Here is a 22,541-nt window from a genome sequence, read left to right on the forward strand (position 1 = left end):
GACATTTGCACATCAAGAACTGGGACTTCTGAGGAGAAACAGAGTCTGTGTAGGGTTTCCAGCCTTATTCGCAGAGATGATGGGCAGGGGTAGTCATGGGACAGGGTGTGTCTCCCAAGGGAGTAAGTCAGAGGGAAGAGTCCCAGCACTGCCGCCTCTCAGACTCTACACTCGCAATTAGCAAGTGGGGGATGGAGAAGAGCCTAAGGCAGAGACACGAGACAGGCTTGGAAAGGAAGGAAGGACATCAGGGAAGAATAAATTCAGAGAAGATAATTAATTCATTTCTCATAGAAATGTTTGAGCTTTGCAAAGTGTTGGAGTATGCTAAGTTTTACTCCTTTGTTGCTGAGATTATTAGTATTGTTCAAACGTGAAAAGTGTGCTAAAATAGCACAAGTGTGACTAGAGCCACTAGTTAAATAAACATGACGTCAGAAGTGACAATAGAAGCATAATCTACTCAATGCAAATTGCTAAGAAACACCCATGGGCCTTGAAATGTCATGATGCTTCTCAAGAGTGTTGAAAAGTCAAAATGCTTTACACGTTCTTTCTCATCATAAATTGTTCTCAAGGTAATGATATGTATCTTCCACATTTGAAAGACAAGGAGAAAGAATGCGGTAGGATATCATCCTATTCTGCTCACAGGCCCCAGTGGCTTCCCATCACACTTAGGATAGGATCCAAAGACTTCAGTGGGGCTTACAAAGCCCCATAAAATCTGTCCTTCTAGCCCATTCTATTCTTCTTCATAGCATCTGTCACTGTCTGACATATATAATGGCCACTCATTTATTTTATCTCCTTCCCAGACTGAGCTGCAAGCTTCATGAGAGCCAGAGGTTGAGCTCACTGTTGCATCCCCAGCACTAGGTACGGTGCCAGGCAGGTGGGGAAAACTCAGAAATACTTACAGTAGGAAATGAGAGAACAAAACCAGTCAGCGGTAGTGGGGGCTTGATGCTGTTTTGTGGTCAAACGTTGATAACTGAATGTATCCACAACCCTCTCTTTTCTCCTACCTATAGCCTGGATGACTGTTAACCTTATTTTACCTGAGAAAGACCAGGGCCGGGGGTATGAGTGATTGGCAACCAGTTATCTGCTTCATCTCATTCTATTCCAAAAAGGATTTTCCACTTTGTTTTGCTGTGAACATTCCCAAGGCCTCTGGTCACCTAGACTTTCTGCTGATAGAACCCCCCGAGCCGCAAATCCAGTGATCTAGGCCCCCCACTCCTCACAGAGCAAAGTCTGGGGCTCCTTCTGCCTCAGATTCACCCGACACTTCATTTGGCAGTAAGAACACAGGGTTTTCCAGGTGTTTCTAAGTGTCATGGGGGTGATGGTCTTCTACTGCAGTCTCAGCAGTTGAGAGGCCCTTAACAAGGGTATCCAGATGATGGCAGACAGTGACACTGGTCACTGAGGACGAGGAGAGGACCCGCCAGAGAGCAGGGAACTAATAATAACAAGCCTCCTGAGGAGCTGTGGTGGTTCAGCCTGGAAAGGAAATCTGGAAGGGCGAATCAGCTGTGCCATTCCTCCATCATTCAACACGTCTTTATCTAGTTTCTTCTGTGCACCAGGCACTGATCTCCTTACCGGAGATAAGGTAGCCATCCAGAAAGACATGGGACTTGAAACATCTTTTCCACTGTTTTCCCTCTGCCCTCCCTGCCCTCAAGGGACAGTCTCTATCTCTTGAGAGAGGCGTGCTTCAAACAACTAATGTATTCATCTGCCCTGGAATAGTAGTAGCCACAAAGAACGAGAGGCTCTGACAGCACAGTGCTAGGAACCGACCCCAGTCCTGTGTCCCAGCAAAGGTTCCCTGTGCAAATAACATTTAGGCTAAGAACAAAGGAGCAGGAGTTAGCCGTGGGGTCGGGACTTCAGCAAAGGGAACAGCCTGCCCCGTGGCCCTCCAGCAGGTGGGAACCATCGGAGAAGGGCAATGGAGAGGTGCCCAGGATAACAGGAAGCGGCTGGAGCAGTAGGTTGGAGGGACCAGACTGTGCATATGGGCCCAGCTGGAAGGCCCTTGCAGGAGTGCAGGCAGGGGACAGGGAGTGAGTAAGGACTGGAGTGAGGGTAGTGAAGATGCCCAGACACATTCACAGGAGTGAAGTGGACTCAGCCTGGGGAGTGATAAAGCAGCAGGGGCCGAAGAAGACACAGGGAAGATGGACTGAGCTCCTTCCCTGGGCAGGCCCTGTGCTGCCTTGTGAGGGCGCGGCGATGGGCAGTTAGACGCAGCATCCAGATAAGGAGGATTCTCGTCATTCTGGTCTCATCACCTGGGCAGTTTACAAGGCAACAAACGGTGAAAAAGAAGCAGAATTCTGGGGAAGGTCAATTTTGGATGTTGTGTTTGAGAGGCCCTTTGATGCCTTCCAGCGGAGACGCTGAGGAGAGAATCCATTGTACAGATCAGGAATTCAGGAGGGAGAGCCCATCGGGTGATCCAAACACAGGTGACACGGGAGTCAGGAGAGTGGTTGAAGCCGAGAGAGGGAGTACAATCCCCCGTCGTGACACAGAGCTCATGACCACTCAGTTCAATCTCAACAGAATCTAGAGAAACAGGATGGAAATGTCGGTGACAAATTATTACTTATAACACTGGCATGTTTACTCGCCACAGAAAATGGCTTGGCCTCAGGCTCGCTGGTCCTCACTAGGATTACAGAAAGGTAAATGACGCAAGTCCCATGGTGGTTCCAGGACCTGGGCCTCGCTGACGGCACCGAGTCAGGCTCTCAGCAAGGGCTTTACCCTGGGAGATACAAAATCTGCAAACGCTGCTTGGAAAACAGTGGAAAAGATGTTTCAAGTCCCATGCATTAAATACATACATATCATGTATGGCCTTTGTCTATTGGCCTCAAAGAATCCTAAACTGTTAAAGTAATTCAGTCAGAAATAAACACTAGAGTGATGATAATTCCTTTATTTTTTGGTTCAGCTAAACATTGAACAAGTTCACTGAGTTATTGTGGCCTCCAAAGCCCATGATACCAGTGACACAGATTATCCTACCTGCAGTTGGCTACGTTTCCTCTGATAAAATGCAAAGGAGAGGAAATGGCATTGGCATCTGAATCCTGCTCCCAAACAGGAGAATTTCAAGAAGAGCAAATCAGCTGGTTACACAGTAAGGCCAAGTTCATTGTAATACAGGCCTCTGGATGCCGTCTTCTTTTTTCTACAAATCCATACTGCTTAGGAGACAACTTTGATCCTGAGTTACTGCCTGTCATGATATCTTTGAAAAAATATGAGGGGGCGGAACTTTATTTTCGAGGGAAAGAGATACTTTCTTGCAGGTTTCTTGAGCCTTCTTGACTTCACCCGAGGCAAGAGCCCACTGCAGCCCCCCACAGGGCCACCTGTGGGGTTGTGTAGGTGGTATTCCAGACAGCCCTGGGGGTGCTGTTCTCATAGACTGGGGTTTGCAAGGTGCAACCTGCCTGGCCCTGGACAGAGACACCTCCCCCCACCCCCACTACACACCGTTTGGAGCTGCTTCTGTGCCCCCAGGAGGTGGGAAACCAAGGCGAGGGGAAGTAGAGGTAATGAGGTGCATAAAAGAGAGGACACCCATCAGTTCTTTTGTTGAAACTGTAGTTAATGATTAACAGATTATCACTGCTTTAATTTATTAACTTTTTTTCTGCCTTGAAAAGGAAAACATGGGTTATCTTTAGAGAAGCTTTTTTTTCAACAGTCCCTGCTATTTTAAGACTGAAAAGAAGTAGGAGAAATTGGACAAAGACATCCTTTATTTTTTTTTCTTCCAAAATGCATTAGGTGTAAATATATTGCTTATCTTAGAAAGAAAACTAATGCAAAATATTTATTTACAAAAGCTCCTGCTAATAAGTCTCAAAGCACATATCCACAAACGGTTTCCTATCAGAGATCCATTACAGCCTTTGTTTGAATTTATCTGTTGAAGGTTTACATATTGTAATTCTTGTCGTAGATGACATAAGGAAAAAACAATGAAGCCACCTAGCACAACGGGCTGATATATTGACATTTGTTTGGGTTTTTGTTAACCTCACATTATGAAATCTTCTCTCAGAAAATCCAAAATGACTTTATCCAAATTTTGAACAGTTTACTTTCAGCAACACACACCTTCACAAATGTTGAATGATTCCAAGAAGGGAAGAAAGGCTCCTTTTGCTTGTCATTTTGTTTACAGGATTTGTGTCTACACAGGGGAGAAAAGAAAGTTCTTTTTGCTTTCGAGATGGACATAGATTTCCAAGCCATTTGGCTCAAGAGATAGTTTAAATAAGAATGAATTTAATATACCTTTAATTCTCTGAAATAAGAGAACTCCAGCTGAGGTCTGGTCCAGGGCAAAGTCTGTTCTCGACACTGAAGAAAATCTATCACGTTAATCCCAGCGGCTCAGAGTCCAAAGCTGCGTGAACAGAATGCTCGAGGGTAGGTTCTCACACAGCAGAACGCTTTGAAAGAAACTTTAAAAACAAAACGACTGTTCGGAGAATACCAGGCCTTGTGTGGAATCATGCAGCACTTAAGAAAAGATAGAAATAATTATGCTTGAGAAACACAGCTAATTAAAAATAACTCAGTGCATAAAAGGAAAAGAAAACTATAGAATAACTTTTCTGCTCCAGTGTAAATGTAAGATGCCTCATAATGAAATAGGATTTTTTAAATTTCATTTCACACTGGCATAAAAGAGATGGAGAGGAAAATTATATTGCCAGAAAATGCCAGGGTAGATTTGCTAAAGACGTTATCATGTACTGTGTTTAAAACAAAAATCTAATTGCTGTAATTTATCATACCTCTCATTATTAAAACTATGCTAATTTAAAGATTTTAATTATTTGCCACTCTCGCATATTGTGACTTTTCGTAGAAGATACTATGAAAATTTCTGATTCTGTCAGCCTTTGTATGATTTTTTTTTTTAGGAGATCCTGAGTAAAATTAACGTACTTTAAACATATAATTGTGTTTACATCAGTAATAACAATTCCTGTGTTTTTCTTTTAGTTTGTTCAGTGAAATTTCTGGAACTGCTTTATAATTGCTGAGCTTAATATATGAGAGCACAGGCTGCTGAATCAATTTTAATTCCCTGTACACATATCTAGCCTTATGAAGAGCAGGATGGATGCCACCCTTCCTTTTGGATTGGAGAGAGGATTCTTTTAATGATCTGAGAAACTTCAAAGAAAAGATTCTACTGACCTGGGCATGAATTTGTTGCTTGGTCTTGAGAAATCAGACTCATAAGATAGTCATTGAGGCAGACTACTCTTTAAAAAACAAAGAGTAGGGGCGCCTGGGTGGCTCAGTCATTAGGCATCTGCCTTCAGCTCAGGTCATGATCCCAGGGTTCTGGGATCGAGCCCCGCATCGGGCTCCCTGCTCCATGGGAGGCCTGCTTCTCCCTCACCCACTCCCCCTGCTTGTGTTCCCTCTCTCGCTGTGCCTCTGTCAAACAAATAAAATCTTTAAAAAAAATTTTTTTTTATTTTTTTTTTAAAGATTTTATTTATTTATGCATGAGAGACAGAGAGAGAGAGGGAGAGAGAGAGAGAAGCAGAGGGAGAAGCAGGCTTCCAAGGAGCAGGGAGCCCGATGCGGGACTCAATCCCCTCACGACCTGAGCCGAAGGCAGACGCTTAACCATCTGAGCCACCCAGGCGCCCAAAAATTTTTTTAATTAAAAAAATAAAAAACAGTAAATAGTACGCTCTCTGGTGGGTGGGAGAAAGGTAGGGAGGTAAACAAGGAATCATAGAGTACAGAAGAAAAAGCTGTCCCAGGAGTAAAGATGGCCACTGTCAGTGATGGGGGGAAAGGTGGAGGGAAGTAGCCAGAGGCAAAATCATTTCTCTGCTGTGGGTTTTGGAGGCCTTGGGAAATAGAGCCCATTTCTACAAAATACATGGGCTGCAGCAAATGTTCTTCACCTTGGGAGAAGCATGGTGGTTGGATATGGTTTCGGTGTACCTCGCAAGAGCACACTATATATAGTCTTCTATACCAAAGAATTCATGAGAGTAGCACTATGATTTAATACTGTATGTATGAATTAGAATATGACATCATTTCAAAGCAAAGGAAAAAATATACAAAATTAGTTTCCTAAATCACAAGTCAGCCCCACATCCAGACCAACCCTGTGACATTCAGTGTGGTCACAGATTCAAGTTCTAGAAGCCAGGGCTTTAAGGGGCTTTGAACACCAACCTTTTGATGGGAAAAATAAATTAGACTAGCTTGCTTAAGGTCACAGAGCCAGGACCAGATCCCACAGCTGCTCAGTTGTAGTCCATTCTTGCTCACCGCCTTCCATCCTCCTCTGCGACCTTGCTGCTGTGAAAGTGGCTTCCTAGCACTCCCCCCCAGCCCCACACCCGGCACCATGCTCCCTGCCTGCCGAGTCACTGCGTGTTCTTTCTGCAGGTGCAAAGTTCCCCATTAAGTGGACGGCTCCCGAAGCAGCCCTGTATGGGAGGTTCACGATCAAGTCTGACGTGTGGTCTTTTGGAATCTTACTCACAGAGCTGGTCACCAAAGGAAGAGTGCCATACCCAGGTAAGAGCGGTACCTAGCAGAGACAGGCCTCTGATTGGCTGCTCTCCTCACACTTTGCCTTCTGAGCCCCACCCTCAACTTTCTGCCAAGCGTGAGTTTGAGGAACATATACAGGTATTTAGCCAGGGAAGAGCAGGACTGGGAGCCACCGCGGACATCACATAGACAAGCAGCTGCCGTGCGTGGTGTGCGGGATTCATGTAAACAGCAGCTAGGATGAGCGCTTCGGTGCCCCCCAGGTCGTGCAGTCTGTGCCCTCTTGGTCAGAGCGCGTGGCTCCAGGAGGAGCGGTGGTGCTGGCACAGCCTCATCCAAATAGTTTGCGGGCACTTCCAGGACAGAGAAGGAGAAAAGCTCCCACCGCTTTTTGATTACACTGTAGCATTGACCCATGGAGTGAACCTGGCAGGAAAATGCCAGGACCTGCTCTCTCTGCAGGCCCGAGCTCCAGATGGCCAGAGAGAGCAGAGGCACATTCGAAACACAGTTTTGAGGCCACACTGCCCATCCAAACAGTCAAAATATGCCCTACGAAAGCAAGCGTAAAATAAAGAAATGGGAGAGTCTTGGGCCCTGCAAATTTTCTGAACTATTGGACTCATGCTTTTCAAAGAAGCCACAGATTTAGGTTGTCCACCCTTTAATTCATTAATTTCAGCAGATGCTGACATAAAGGACACTCGTGCCATTTCACCTCCACGCTTTAGTGGTTATATTCTAGCACATGGACGATCTGCTTTCTGAAATGTTAAGGACATATTTTTCAGTTACTGTTGAGTGAAGAAAGAACGTAGCTCCTCCTCATTCCCTGCCTAAGAAAGGAGCTTAAAAAAAAAAAAAGCCATGATAGAAATGGTAGTGGAGATTGATGAGGAATTGAGGTCTCTTGCAAATCCTGGGTTTGTAATTCTATCTTGGTAGTCAGAGGAGACAGCAAGGGCAGATTAATTTGTAATCCCTTTGTTCGTTTTTTATGATTATTTCTGGTCATTTTCAGAGAATGCAGAGAAGTAGAGAGGATCTCTTTTCAGGTTGCCGTGGCCTTGAGACTCCTAGCAGAGGCAGGTTGGCACAGAGACAAAATGAACAAAATGTCCTGTCTCTGAAGCGCCAGCATGGGGCGTCTCCAACGCAGGTGGCAGTCAGTTTTACGGAGGCAGAGGTGGTGGCTGCCCCCCACATGCAGAGGGGGCAGACGCCCTGCAAGGAGCCAACCAGCGTGGCAGAAAGGGCTGCCCAAGAGGGGCCTAGAGTGCAGCGTGGGCATTTTTGAGTTGCTTCTTGAGGGGGGAAAATGTGCAGGTCTTGGGATTTTGAAGATAGGAAGGCACCTTTTTTTTTTGCCTGAATTTTGAACGAATTTCTCCCTGAATGCCCCAGGTTTACGGTCAGCCAGTGTGTTGAATGCCCCGGAGGGGAAAAGGTTAATGTTGTTTTGCGTTTCTGTAAAGGCTTTCCTCTCAGTGACACAAAGCCACTTTTTGTTCCTCAGGGTTGCACACAGAAACCCAGACAAAGGGGCAGGGGTTGGGGCCCCAGAGAAGGCAGGCAGGTGTGTGCTTCTGAGGGAGAGGCTTTTCCCGATTTGGGATTTAGCATAAAGAAAATGGCCTCATTTTATAACTCAGACTAGGATTCATTCAGCATCGCGTCCGTGAGTGTGAACTCTGCCGGGCATTTTGCTCTACCTGGGAAGTGAGTACAAATAAGACATTCACACTCTGAGGAAACAGATTAAAACCTTCCTGGAGCAAGGCGCTGTTTTGGTTGCTGGGGATGTAGAACAATGAGCAAATAAATAAATTTAGTCCCTGCACTCATGGAATTTACAGTCAGATAGATAAAATATGCATCAAGTCCGGGAAGAAATCAGTCTTTTCTGATACTTATTTATTATTAGAGGGAATCATCCTCATGGGATGAATTACTTGAATTTACCCCCTGTGGGCCTCGACTCTTAATTCTGATAATGGGATCAGGAACACGTGATTCAGCTATCTACAGAGGGCCTTTCCCGCAGAATCCAGTGAGGGTGGCAGAGGAGTTCTCAGTGAGAACGAGGTCCACTCGCCTACATGTAGTTACATACCGTGAGCAGCTGCTGACGTGTCAGGGGGCTGGGAGGGCTGCTCTGCTTCTCCGAGGGTAACAGGACGGGTTGTTTCTGGGAAGCTGCATGGAAGAGGCAGGCAGGACTTCTTCCTCAAGTCAAGGAAGAGGGAAGAATGTCCTGGATATGGACGGGCATATGGGAAGGCACCAGGGCCGAGGAGGACAGAGCCTCTTCAAGGAGCTGCAGGAGAAGGAATCTGAGGGCCGTGACGTGAAGCCTGGGCATGAGCTGGGAAGGCTGGCCAGAGCCCATTGTCGTTGTCGTGGGGGCCTGGTGCGCTGCCACAGGGAGGCTCTGGGGCCTGGCAGGTCCGCTGCAGCGGCCAGGGCGCTGTGTCAGTGGGCGAGCGACAGGAGCAGCTCCTCAGCCACAGATAGCCACAGAAAATGGTTCCCAGGCCTGTTCCTAGCCATGGGTCCTTCCTGTTTTTGTCTTTTAACATAGTTATAATCCTATTTAATTGGACTTCTGGATCTCACAGTAAACGCTTCTTGAGGGAGGGCTTTTACAGAAGAGTTCCAATTACAGGATTAATATCGTAATGAAGGATACCAGTTCCTAAGACACAGTGTCATTAAGCATCATCCAGACGTCACTGTGAAAGGCCCTTCGTCTCCATCCTCTCCCTTTAGGTGGGGCCAAGTCAGTCAGTGTGTGCCCAGGCATTGCTTCTCTGCTGCGCTGAATCCTTGTGCCTGTTGGGGGTACGCCAGGACAGACTCCCAGGCCCCGTCCCTCATGCCTTCCATTCTGACATCTCCATGCAGAAATTTCTCAGTTGGCCAGAGTACATTTTTAAGTAATTCTTTTTTCAAGAACAGTAGGTGGCGGTATTTTTCTGAATTCATTCATACCTAAGCATGACCTTCTGTCACCTTCACACAGAGGAAAGGGACTTTGGCTGGTAGGTGAGGATGGAGGTCAAGGGAAGGGAGATGACTTATCCACGGGTTCGTAAAGCTTTCCAAGCATTTCTGCCCAGCATGAAAGGAATTCCAGAAGTAAGAATCAGAGAAGGAGCTTAGAGTGGAGTATGTGAGGTGTGACCACATGAAGAGCAGAAGGGTTGAGAAGACAATGAAACATGGGTCGGCTGGTTAGTTAGCGAGTTCTGTAAGAGGAGTGGATTAAAAGGAAGGGAAGAAGGACAATCTCAAATTGAATGACAGCCTTAGAGCCAAAGAAAAAGTACTGAAATGCAGAAAGGAGCCTGCAGAAAGGAGGGTGTGGTGCATGGGGAAAGGAGTCGCACGCACCACGCCCTCCCAGACAAAGGTTGCTTCCAAGAGGTGTCACAGAGATGCATGCCGTTCCAGAGAACAGCTCCACTTTACAGATGCCCTGGGAGCAGCCTGACTTGAACACATTCTAGGCCTAGCACTCTAGCTTGCTTTTCTGTGAGCCGAGGTGCAGAACCATTCTTTGCATCAAGATTAGAACGGATTTTGTACTGATGGACTGTTGTATGTGAGAAATGACAACACTCACATGACAGGAGTTCTCTGGGGTTGATGCATGCAATCAGAGTCAGGCACCTTCAGACCTCCCTCACATCCTTCTTCTCTTTGCCTCCACGGCCCTGGGTCAGGCTGCCGTCCGCTCGCAGTGACCTCTTCATGGGACTTCCTGCTTCGGCTTCTGCTCCCCCCTCACCCATTCTATCACTGTCACCACCAGGGTTGTTATCCCAGAAAACAGAGACCCAGCTATCTTACTCTCCTAGTTAAAAACGTCTGTGGCTTCCCTTCACCTTCCAGATAAACTCCAGAAGCCTTAGTTTGCGTAGTCCTTAATAACTCTTTCCAGGAGGGGGGCGCGGGGGGGGGCTCCTTGAGTCATTTCACAAATATTTATTGAGCACCTGCTGTATGCTAGATACTGTGCAAGCACCAGGAATACAGCACTGAACCAGCAGACAAAAACTTATGCCCTCATGAGCAATTTATTCTTCTCGGAAGAGACAGACAATAAACAAAGATAATAAGCAAACTCTACTCGGTATTGGCTGGTGGTAATGGGTAGGGAGAAAAGTAAAAGGGGAACAGAATGGAGAGTGGCAAGGGAGCACCTCACAAGGAGACCTCACTGGGGGGGTGACAAATGACCTGAAGGAAACAAGACCCTGAGAACAGCAAGGAGGCCAGTGTGGCTAGAGGCGAGGAGAGGGAGATCTGAGAGGCCCCTGGGGAGATCAGATGGGGCCTTCCTAGGTCATTGTGAGGACTTTAGCTTTCACTGTTAGTGAGATGGGGAGTCACTGAGGGGCTTGTGTGGGAGAGTGACACGATCGGACGTGATTTCTCTCTTGCCACCCCCAGCCCTCACACTGAGATGTCCCTCTGATGTGAGTCACTCTTCTCAGCTTCACTGTCTGCCTCAGAATCCTTCAAAGCCCAACCCAGACATCACCTCCTCTGCACAGCTTTCTTCATGTCCATACCAAATGACTTGCCCTTTCTGCTTGCTTCCATGACACCCGGTACATCTCTGTTAAAGCCCCTGTCTGTGTGTCTGTAATTCACAGTAGCTCTGAGGGGACAGGAGCTCCTTTAGATATTCCCCAGTGCCCAGCAGTGTCTGCCCCATAGTAGACTCTCAATAAGTGTCAGCACGTGGATGGATGGATAGATAGTTGGATGGATGGGGTAGCAAAAAAAAAAAAAGGATGATGCCTATGAGGCTTTTGAAACAAGATTTTTTTAGTGTGGCTGATAGCCTGCAAAGCCTTTTAACTCTATTTCATCATCTCCACACATAAATATAGCATGTACTGTCCCAGCCACGAGATAGCCTCTGTCCTCAAAGTTGTTCTGGGAAATTGACACTGTGGTCCGGTTGAAACACCACGTTCCAGCACCATTCTAGGCAGACTGTCCTGGCCATTCTGTGCCCTGGCTCTCAACTGAACACCTGCTTTGTGAATTTGGCAGGATCTAGCAAAGCAGGAGCATTCTCTTAAGCACATCACATTTATCCATGCATTTGAAGCATTTTCAGATCTTTTAGTAAGTGACAGCTGCCTGGCTTTCATGAATATATCCCATCACCTGACCATGACTTGAAGAGGCAAGGGAAATTAGTGAAGCTAGAAGCCACCTTCCTTAGAGAATTAGAAGTCCCAGCCCTCTCCTCCCTCTGCCCCACTTAGATACCCTGCAGCCCTGAATCGCAGACATATTCCTCTGTGTTCGGCAACCCATTTTCATCACCTGCACTCTTACTATTCCTGCTATGCTCAGCATGCCGACAGAGCAGATTTTTCTTGGGGTAGGAAAAGTTTAGCCTCTCCAGCCAGGAAAATGGAAGCAGAATAGAACCTCTACCCTCAGCCAAGGGCGCTTTGTCCTCTGCCCGCCCTGCCCTCCCTGCCCCCGTCCACAGCCCCCAGGGCTTCTCCTTTCCGCTCCTGAGTTCCCCCAGAGAGGGAAGCCTTCCTGGATGCCCAGGAGTCATGCTGCCCCCCTTTGCCTACAAGGTTCCTCTTGGCCAGTGTGGCTAATGAGAGGTGAGAGGACAGGAGGGGTAGGCAAGTGGAGCGGGCAGCCAGAGAGGAACTTTCCACTCTTGAACCCTGCGTTCTGCTGCCCTTCGTTCTCAGCTCAGTGTTTCCACGGCCTTCCCAGTGGACACCCTCATGCTCTTCCTCACTTCTCCTTTTCTGGAACAAGGGAGTTCTTCACGATACTGCATGACCAACTTCAAATAACCTTTCTGTATTATGGCCCCTGAGTAGCTGTCATTTCTGTATTTATTCATACGGTGGGCTTAATAAAAACATCTGCCCCAAGGTTATCTGGTCAAATGGGGCAAGAAAAAGAGAACTAGACATTGTGCCTTCTCAGAGTCACTCCTTTATTTTCGTCTATACTCTTTGATCACTATCTATCTGCCCTAAACTTGTGCTTTGATCCTTCACCAGACCTAACAGGACACCTCCTGGTTGTCGCCTAGTAAGACACCTGGAGCACATGATGGTCTGTAGCACAAGCGCGTGCCAAGCAAGCACCATTAACTCAGCCCTCCTTCCCCTGACATTAGCACGGCCCTGCTCAACAGACACAGACAAGCAAACAGAAGCAGCTTTTTACAGGGTTTATGCAGAGAAGCAAGGGGCGGGCGGGTGGAGGGGGGCTCTGACAAAAGCCTTATGCACAATAGAGCATAATTTCCTTTGAATGGAAAGCTCAGTTTGCAAAAGTAATCTCAGTGTCTGATAACCTCACATCGTTCCCATTGTGACAGTGCTCAATTTTCCGGTGGCACAAAAATCCAGGTTCTTGCAACCCATAGTCAAATCCAGATGCAGCTTGATCCTCTAATAGTGAAAATCCCTGATCGTGCAGAGCTGGCCCCTCCGAGATCCATATTAGGAAGCTGCACAAATGGGAGGCCATGAAGCCAAACCCTCCTCTTTCATAGGAGACTGTTTGGGGTTTGTTTTGTTTTGTTTTGTTTTAAACAGCTGAAAGCACAGTGACTGTGGAGGTATTTTGTTGACAAATGAAGAAACTGAGGCCGGGGTAGGTCAAGTCATCAGTGAAAGGTGCAGAGTGGGGAGTAGTGGAGTGGCTCCGCCGGGGGAAAGGAGCTGTCTTTCCCTTCTGCAAAGAATCCAACAGAAGAGAGGGAGGGAGACTCTGTGGAGTTAGTAGGTAGCTCGAAGGAGAGGAATGGGGAAATCTAAAAGAAGGGGAGGGGAAAGAAAACAGAGGCACACAGGAAAGTCTACATTGTTGGCAGCCGTGTGCGATGAGCGTCGGACGCTTACCCCTAATGCAGAAACCACGAGGAAGCCAGCAAAATGATTTGGAAAGGATAATATGGTCCTCATGACAGGAAGGGAATGCAGTCCCCCTGGCTGAAGAGTCTCAGCAGCAGGGTTTTGGGCAGACCGATTGGAAATGATGCTCTCTCCGCGACTGTGTTGGAAAGCCGGAAAGCCGTGGTGGCAGGGGGCCCCGTGGAGGACCTAGGGGAGAGGAATTGGAAAGCAAACCCTGGCACGGCAGGCCCCGCGGGTTTTCTGTGGACTGAGGACCACTGAGTTGTGCCCTGTGGGAGTGACCCATGGAAATGGCCCATTGTCCCCATCTAGGGAGAGGACAGAGAGTCAGGGGCTGCATGGTGGGGGCCGGAAGAGGACAGGGTTGGGGCGGCGCTGGCCCTCCTCCGATGTGGAGGCTGGGAACCAGGGCACACACCCAGCTGCACTTCGTGACTGTGACACCCCCCGCAGTCGGGCACTCCTGGTGGCAGAGAGACCCCCCTCCTGCTGACAAATGGTCTCTGGTGCAGTTCCCGCTAAGAAACCTGGAGGCCCGAACTGTTGATGACAGTGTTTCCCTAAAACGTGCCCATATGCCGTGTTTTCAAGCTTCTGTCTTTTCTGTTTCTCTGCTAGCATCTCCCGCATGAAAAGGGAGAAAAAGGAAAAACATTCCCAAGCGCCCTCCTCCCTCGCTGTCTGCTACCTCAGTAGGAAGTCTGGTAACCAGATTCCCATCTTCCGGCAGCCCCATGTCCCTCCAGACTCTCCTCTGACCGCCCTGGTCCTCAAGCCCATGTGTAGCCCCTTCCCAGTCCCTGTCCTTCACCCCTCCCACGTACTAGGTAAAGCCAAAGTCTTGGGAAAAGTGACGAAAAGAGGGGAACTAGCAAGTTCTTTTGGTAACAAAAATATGAAACATCTAAAAAGAAAAATGAAGTAGGCTCATCTCTGTAGGAATGTATAGAGTAAAACCCATTTTTGCTAAAAAAAGAAATTCTTGAAATGATTTATCAAAATTCTTATAGCTGAGAATACTACTCCTTTAAATATGAACGCAGCCCACTTAACCTGGCTATTGTCTGTAGAGTCAAAACCAGCCTAAGCCTTGCTCAGCGGGCATCTCCAGACCGTGCAGGGTGCGGAAGGTGCCTTCCGCAGCTCCGCCAGGCGGGCTCTGGCTTACTGGCAGCTGGAAGAGAGCTGATCCCACTCATACTGTCACTGTCAGCCGAATGTGCCTTGTCTTTTTTCCCACTTTTCTGGCAAAGCTGTCATTGATATGTTTTGGTTTGGCCCAGGGTGTGGAATTGGTTACATATGGTCCCCATGCTTTGAGGAAGCCTGGGGAGAGAAGGAAGGGGAGGAGGGGAGGAACGAGTCAGGCAGGAAAGGAGGCAGAGCGAGAACAGGAGCAGCCATGTGACTGATGGTGTGGGCCTGCTGGTGGCCTGCGTGGGTCCCCCGGCTCCCTCCACCCCGGAAGCGGGCTGTCTCGGGGGATGCTACATGTGTAGGGTCAAGTCGCTCTGTCTGCTGTGTCTGGGACTTGGGCAGAGCACTGGAAAAATAGTCCTGACCCAAGTGGCCAATTAAACTTTCCATTGTCAGAGATTGAACTAAGAGTTTAAAAAAAATACATGAAATCTTTCCATTTGAGTAGTTTGTTCTTTAATGAAATGAAACATTTACTGACATAAGCTCCACAGAGCAATAGGAGAATGATTAATTAAACTCTGTAGTGCCATTTTGGACAGTCTCAATGCCAGAATAAAGCATTAGAAGGCGTTTGGGGCCAGGGGTGGGGGGGAGGTGAAACCCCTTCCAGAAGAGCCCATCAGGCCTTCCGAGGTTCAGACCTTCTGCCTGTCTTTCCTCCCAGTTCCTACAGGCTCCTGGCAGGGGCGGGACGAGGGGGATTTCTGCAGGTTCAGGTCGTATGGCTTCTGAGATATGAAACCAAGGACTGTAGTAAAACACAAAGCAAAGGCTTCAGAGAATGCCAGTCCTCATACGTGATTACGCTGGCTTCCTAACCTTTCTGGGCTAGCTGGAATGTGATCGCTGCCATCACTCAGGCCAGAGCGTCCTGGCCAAAACTCTTGGGCCCTGATGTGCCCAAGAATCAGACTTTTTTTTTTTAAAGAACATCCATGCTGTGCATAGACCATCCATCAAATAACACCCTCGAGAGGCTGAGGCCACATCCATATTCAAATAAGACATTCTTACTTCTATAGCAGTATGTATGAATACAGAAAAACAGTAAACAGCCTTGGGTTTTATGGCCAAATGGGGTCAGTTCCGATCAGTTTTGCTGCCAGGTGAGTTGCCAGAACTTGGGGTTTCCAGAGCTTTGGGTTTTGGGATGGTGGATAAGGAAATGAGTTTTCAGCAGTCGGAAGAGGATTTAAGCCAATTAGCCACAGAGCTGACCCAACACCCAACTGAAGAGGGCACCTGGTTCATTAAACCCCTCTCACTAAACCAAGGGTCACTCCCAAAATGGGAGCAAGGTTATGTTAGAATAATTAAATCGAAGGCCTACTTCAACACAACAGGAATAATATATGGATTTTATCACAAGAAGTTACAGTGGCAGAGAATAAGAAAGCATCCCAAAAAGGCTCGTATAAGCGTGTGACTGACAGGGCCGTGGCTCGCAGCCACGGGAGCCAGGAGAAACCCAGTTCCAAAAGGAACAACAAAACAAAGAGAATGGCAACAGACCCCGGAAGTCAGGACGGGGTTGTGCTCTGGGCCCAGGTCCTCCAGAGTTAAAGGGAGCTGCTACATGCAGATGCTGTGGTCTTCTGCTGATATCCCTGAGACCTAGGGGAAGACATCTAGGTGTCTGTATGGCTTGAAATCAGGTTCTTGATTTTGTAAGTAAACCAGGTCAGAAATTGGGGAGGGTTCCAGATTACAAGCTTGGGGCCAAGGAGCAGCCAAAACATACAAGTGCTTGGCGGGCAGTGGCAGAAGGCGAGACGGCAGGAAAAGGAAGGAGAGGTAGAGAAGAGTGTCTGGCAGTGATTGGAAGAGGGGTCAGGGCATGCACCTCACCCCACCTATGGTATTTCCTGCTCTGTCAGGAAGGCGGGAGTGTAGAGAGGCTGCCTGCCACCCCCTCCAAACGTCTCCTGTTTGTGTGGTGCAGCCTGAGGTTTCAACATTAGGCAGCTCCCCCAGAGGGTCACAAAGGTCTCAAATGATAGATGGCCTGTCCAAGGTCATGAGTAAACACGGGCCCTGGAGGCGCCCTGTCTCCCCATCAAAGTCACCAAACCCCGGGGCACCTCAGGGTCACTGGGCCAGACGGTGCCCAGCCGTGGGGACAAGATGGCACATCTCAGCTGGTAGGGCACCAAAAGCTGGCCCGGGCAGAAGGAAAACGAATTTATGAAGTTCAGAGATGGAGTTCATAGATGTTATAAACATGGGAGAGTGTATTTTTCAGTCCATGGCTTTTTTTTTTTTTTTTTGGTCGGCCTCATTCATAGTTTTTCATCAGTTTAATTGAACTGTAATTTACATACAACAGAATTCAACCATTTTAAGAACACAGTGAGTTTTGACAAGCATAAACAGTCCCACTGCCACATGCAGGATATAGAACAGGAGCTGACAGATTACCGACTGTGGGCCAAATCCAACGCCCACCTGTTTTTGTTTTGTGTATTTTTAAAGGGTCATTAAAAATAGGAATATGTAATGGAGATTATATGCAGCCCACAAAGCCTCAAATATTTGCTCTCTGGCCTTTACAGCGTAGATTGCTGACCCCTGACACAGAACATTAACATCACCCCTCCTTCCCCCCCCCCCCCCCCCCCCCCCGCAACCCCTTGGCAGGCACTCCCCCACCCCCAACGACTCATCTGCTTTCTGTCACTGTAGCTTTGCTTTTTCTAGAACTTCACATAAATGAAATCATACAGCACGTTGCCTTTTGTGTCTGGCTCCTTTCACTTACGAAGCTTTCGAGATTCGTCACCCAGCTTTCCGCATACAGCAGTGGCACACTCTGGGCTCATTTCTGAGCGGCGGCGTCCCCTGAAGGGGCCGGGCTCCCTCCCGCCCCCTCCCGCCGCTCCGGGCTCGTCGCGTTCTCCCCACGCGCAGCCTCAGAGGAGAGGGGAGTGGCGGGCCCCGCACTCACTGCCTTGTCTTGCAGGCATGAACAACCGGGAGGTGCTGGAGCAGGTGGAGCGCGGCTACAGGATGCCCTGCCCGCAGGACTGCCCCATCTCTCTCCACGAGCTCATGATCCACTGCTGGAAGAAGGACCCGGAAGAACGGCCCACTTTCGAGTACTTGCAGGGCTTCCTGGAAGACTACTTCACCGCCACAGAGCCCCAGTACCAGCCCGGTGAAAACCTGTGAGACCGGGGTCTGCAGAGAGAGGCCTTCCGGCGAGGCTTCCCCGCCCCCTCCCCATTAGCTTTCAGTTCCGTAGCCAGCTGCGCGGGCAGTGCGAGCCGTCCCGGATCAGATTGCATGTGACTCTGAAGCTGACGAACTTCCATGGCCCTCATTAATGACACTTGTCCCCAAATCCGAACCTCCTCTGTGAAGCATACGAGACAGAACCTTGTTATTTCTCAGACTTTGGAAAATGCATTGTATCGATGTGATGTAAAAGGCCAAAACCTCTGTTCAGTGTAAATAGTTACTCCAGTGCCAACGACCCTAGTGCTTTCCTTTTTTTAAAATGCAAATCCTATGTGATTTTAACTGTCTTCACCTGATTCAACTAAAAAAAAGTATTATTTTCCAAAAGTGGCCTCTTTGTCTAAAACAATAAAATTTTTTTTCATGTTTTAACAAAAACCAATCAGGACAGGTGTTTGGTTTTTTCTTTTTTATAATATGAATATATATAATATATATGTCCCTGTACATACGCCATGTGGGTGCTAATGTGGAGACCATGGCCCACTTGGGCCGTAACGCCTCGGGACCCAGAGTGAGGATTTTACTGCCAAATCAGCATAAAAGCACTGCTGTCATCCTGCAAACCAGTGGCCTCCTTTTTGGCTTTTGCAAAGCATGATCCTTTTTCTTTTTTCTTTTTTTCTTTTTAATTTGGATTGCACTTTTTTGGTTCATGATTGTACCTGTAGATGGCTGTTCCTTTGACTCTTTTCAAGCAGCCCCAGAGCTGAATTCCCAAGTTCTGTTTCCAGTATTTGCTTTGACTTAACTGCGATTTGTTCTCGAAGCCTAAAAGCATATTGAAGCAAGCAAATGGCCAATAACTACCAGGGGAACTGGAAGATGGATACCACACATACTTCTTGTATAAAAATATGAATGCTGAAATGTTTCAAACTTTTTTTATTTAATAAACCTTGTAACCGCATTTAAATGGTCTAAAACCCATAGCATTAGAGTCATGTCATGGCGACCTGCTAAACTTTCTCATGCAACTAAAACTTCTGAGGGTGGGGGTTGGACATTTCCCATTGTAAAATAAGTGTTTTAAACGTCCTGTACTGCTAATGAAATGACTTTCTCTATGTCCAAGAAGTCTCCAGTGGAATAACTATGCACTACTTAACATTTCATGGGGATGCACCAAAAAAAGAAAAAAAAAAAGTATTACATTTTTAGTTGCTGTTTGTACCAACCTTGAATTACATGTTTAACAACAACAAATCAAAAAGCCTATTTCTATTAAGTTTTTAATACTGGGTAGCAACTCTGAAATCTTAATTCCTTTTTTGTTACGATTTATTTGTGAGTTTACATTTTTAATTGTTTAACTTTCTTAATTTAGTAATTAAAAAGAGAGCATTTTACATTTGAATTTTTTTTGTTCATTTGTTTAAATCATGGAAGGTGCTCTAGTAATGACATATCTGTCCCACACCAGGTGATAAGGAGTTCTCTGGTCCATTTAACCATTGTGCAGTGACTTCCAAATGACAGAAACATTCAGAACACTGGGAGTGGGTTCTTCCCCCTAGAAAGGCTGGACCGTTGTCAAGCTATTTCAGAGGATTATTAAAGCAAGATTAAGCATGCTTTCACATTTCAATCTATCAGACATGGTCTCTAACTGGAATGTCCTGTATCCCACTTGTAGGAGAAAGACAATTACAAGAAGAATCTTTATTGCCCTAGAGTCAGTATATGTATTTCCCGTGGTCTTCTCCCTCTGTAAGCGTGTCGCGAGGCAGGAAAACAACCCTTAGTGGTAGGAGGGGCAGTGGGTAGACTGCACTATCTGTCCAGGTGCCTGGCTGTGCACTCATTCAGCTGCGGGACCTTCAGCAGCCATCTGCCACCTCTGTTTTGGGTCCTGTCTGTAGAGATGGCTTTGGATGAGACTTGCCGTAGGTTCCTACAGATCTAAGATCCTGTAATTCAGAGATCATTGCTGTCATGTGGAGTTATACAAGTGGGAGAGTTCTCTTGCTGAAATAACCTTTATACTTAGAAAGGGTTTCCAACGTTTGAAAAAAAATGGATGAAACAAAGGGATTTTCTGGTTAACCAAGTCGTTCTGGCATTGTTTTAGTATTAATGCAATTGCTAAATTTATAAAAATTTCAAACATCTTCGACAATAACTATCACATTACTGGGCAATTTATTAACATGTTCTAGATATTTTTAAAGATAACTTTGTTTCTCATCTTCACATCCCACTAGGTTGGATAATTTGCAAATATTCTCCGAAGGATTGTTATTTATGTTTCTGACTCAGTCATTAAAAAAAAAAAGAAAAAAACTGAAAAAGTTATAACCTGCTTTAAACAGATTCTTTAAGAGAAAACTTAGTTTCTTCAAATCAAAGTGTAGCCTTTAATTCATCAGTTGAGTTTGTTGTGGATTCTCTCCTATGAATCAGAACTAAGGACTTGGGTTAACTTGAGGTCACTCTGACAAAATGTTCTGAAACAGTGTGGGGCTGCAGGATGAAAGAGTAGCTGCAGATACAGAGAAATCAGAGATGTTTTCAGGGTTTTTCTTCCGAAAGTTAAGTGCTGCCCAGAGATATTCCTGAGGTAGACCAGTCCAGGCAAATGAAACCACCTCCAGGGGTTCCCAACACCTCCCAAGAAGCCTCTCTCCCTCCCAGGTTGTAGAAGTGCAGAATGAGGAAACTGAATTCACTGACCAGAGTCATCTCTGGCTAAGAAAGAAGAACAACAGGCACACCTTAGAGAGTGCAGGTTCCAACCCAGACCACCTCAATACAGCAAGTCAAATGAATGCTTCGGTTTCCCAGTGCATATGAAAGTGATGTTTACACGATACCGTAGTTTAGTAAGTGTGCAAGAGCATGTCTTAAAAAAAGTACATGAACTTAATTTTAAAATATTACTAAAAAATGCTGATTATCATCTGAGCTTTCGGTGAGCTGTAATAACTGATCATAGCTCATCATAACAAATATAGTAATGAGAAAGGGTGAAATACTGCGAGAACTAGCAATATGACAGAGACACGCAAAGTGAGCCACTGCTGTTGGAAACACGGCGCCGATCGACTTGCTCGACGCAGGGATGCCACAAACCTTCCATGTGTAAGAAACAGAGTATCAGCGAAGCACCATATAATGAGGTATGCCTGGGTCTTGAATGGTACCTTAGCAGCAAGTGATGGTGAAATGGTTTTTGTCTTTAGGACCCTGGTAGTGAATAAGTATTCACTCTGCTGCCTTAGGAGAGCGGGCGTCTGGCATTGCTGTGCTGCAGAGGGGGACTTCTTAATACACTATTTCTTTTTACTTTCTTAAAATCAAATAACAGAGCAACTGGACAAGACCACTTGACGAAGCTCAGATGTTGAAAATGTGACAACACGATTCCCATTCACCCAACGCTCACGGCAGCTCACACTCTTCGAGGTGCTTCGTTCACAGTGCATTGATGGGCTGGGAGGACCCGCGAGCCAGGAGTGGACGCAGGGCCTCCCGCAGGCTGGGGCATCGGGGTGTAGACCCAAGCTAATGATGCATTTGGCTCTGACTCGGTTGTGGCAAAGAAAGGTGTATGGGGAACCAGGCAGCTCCCCCAGAAAAGTTAAGGGTATTCATAAACCCTCAAATACAGCCACAGTACTGAAGATTTTCTGACAAGTGCCGGAGGGTGTTTACCTGCCCGGAGAAAGACAGGAATCCTCCTGTGGCTAAATCTTGGCACCAGAGGATTTTTCTAGTAGCGTTGGAGCTGCAAAATTTTTATCTGAAATTTCCTCTGGGACCTGAAGAATGTATACTGCACTAATTGGAATGGTTCTTTCATGAGTCTTAAAAGAAGGTGAGGTTTTCGGCAGTATGCAGAGGGGAGCCTACCGCAGGAGGGATGTCATCTGTCCTCCTGTCAGTGCTCAGGACAAGGGAGCCTCGCTTGACAGAAGAGGCATTTCCTAACAAGTTATATTTGGATAAAATGGTGTTTGGTGAATTTGTTCCTGAAATGTAGTCTAATAGGTTTAGATGGCTTTTGCTGGCTTTCTTACCACTAGATACTATACTGTGGGGATTCAGTTAGGTTGTCCAAAATATTTGCCGGAAGGAAGAAAAGGAGGGAGAGGGGGGGAAATAGGGGGAAAAAAAGGAAGGATAGAAAAAAATAATCTGGGGGTAGGGGGAAGGAAGCTCAAAACTTTTATTCTAAAAATGATATTGTGGGGGTACAGATTTAACAAGTGAGTACCAATAATATATGTTTATTTAATTCTCAAAAATGGATGACATCTACCGTGAAGAAAATAATGAAAAATTAGTATCTTTAATATCTTTGAAATCTCAGATAGACCTTCGTAATATATATATATACCTATCTTCCCAGAAACTTTTCATAATAAATTCCTAAATCATGCCTCATTCTTTGCAAACATGCAAAATATCCAGAATCCCATGGGGGCAGGGGGAGACATGACTTTATTTTCAAAATTCTAAGGACTGAAAATAAAAATAAGAGTTTTCCCAGCTTGGCAGGGACTATTCTAAGGAGAATGTGATCAGCGACAAACGACCGCTCCACCAGCAGCCAGAACACTGTGCCCCTTTCCGGAATACTTACGATTCTTGTAATACTGTGTT

At 46.6% G+C, this 22,541-nt stretch overlaps 1 protein-coding gene and 1 long non-coding RNA gene across 7 annotated transcripts in view; one reads left to right on the plus strand and one right to left on the minus strand.

Moving 5' to 3' along the window:
• FYN (FYN proto-oncogene, Src family tyrosine kinase) overlaps positions 1 to 18,318 on the plus strand; it is a 209,480-nt gene extending 191,162 nt beyond the window's left edge. For all 6 annotated transcript variants that reach the window (XM_027603148.2, XM_027603147.2, XM_027603145.2 and 3 more), the window contains 2 exons: positions 6,472 to 6,603; positions 17,659 to 18,318. In XM_027603148.2, coding sequence (XP_027458949.2) covers positions 6,472 to 6,603; positions 17,659 to 17,867 — 341 coding nt within the window. In that variant the 3' untranslated portion in view covers positions 17,868 to 18,318. The remainder of the gene's footprint in view (positions 1 to 6,471; positions 6,604 to 17,658) is intronic.
• LOC113927360 lies at positions 807 to 17,628 on the minus strand. Its single transcript, XR_003521600.2, has 3 exons — positions 17,458 to 17,628; positions 4,333 to 4,560; positions 807 to 4,228 (listed from the first exon to the last, which is right to left on the minus strand). It is a non-coding gene; the product is annotated as an uncharacterized LOC113927360 (long non-coding RNA).
• Positions 18,319 to 22,541: the final 4,223 nt, after the last annotated feature.

This window comes from Zalophus californianus, chromosome 7 (genome assembly GCF_009762305.2).
Source record: "Zalophus californianus isolate mZalCal1 chromosome 7, mZalCal1.pri.v2, whole genome shotgun sequence".
NCBI lineage: Eukaryota > Metazoa > Chordata > Mammalia > Carnivora > Otariidae > Zalophus > Zalophus californianus.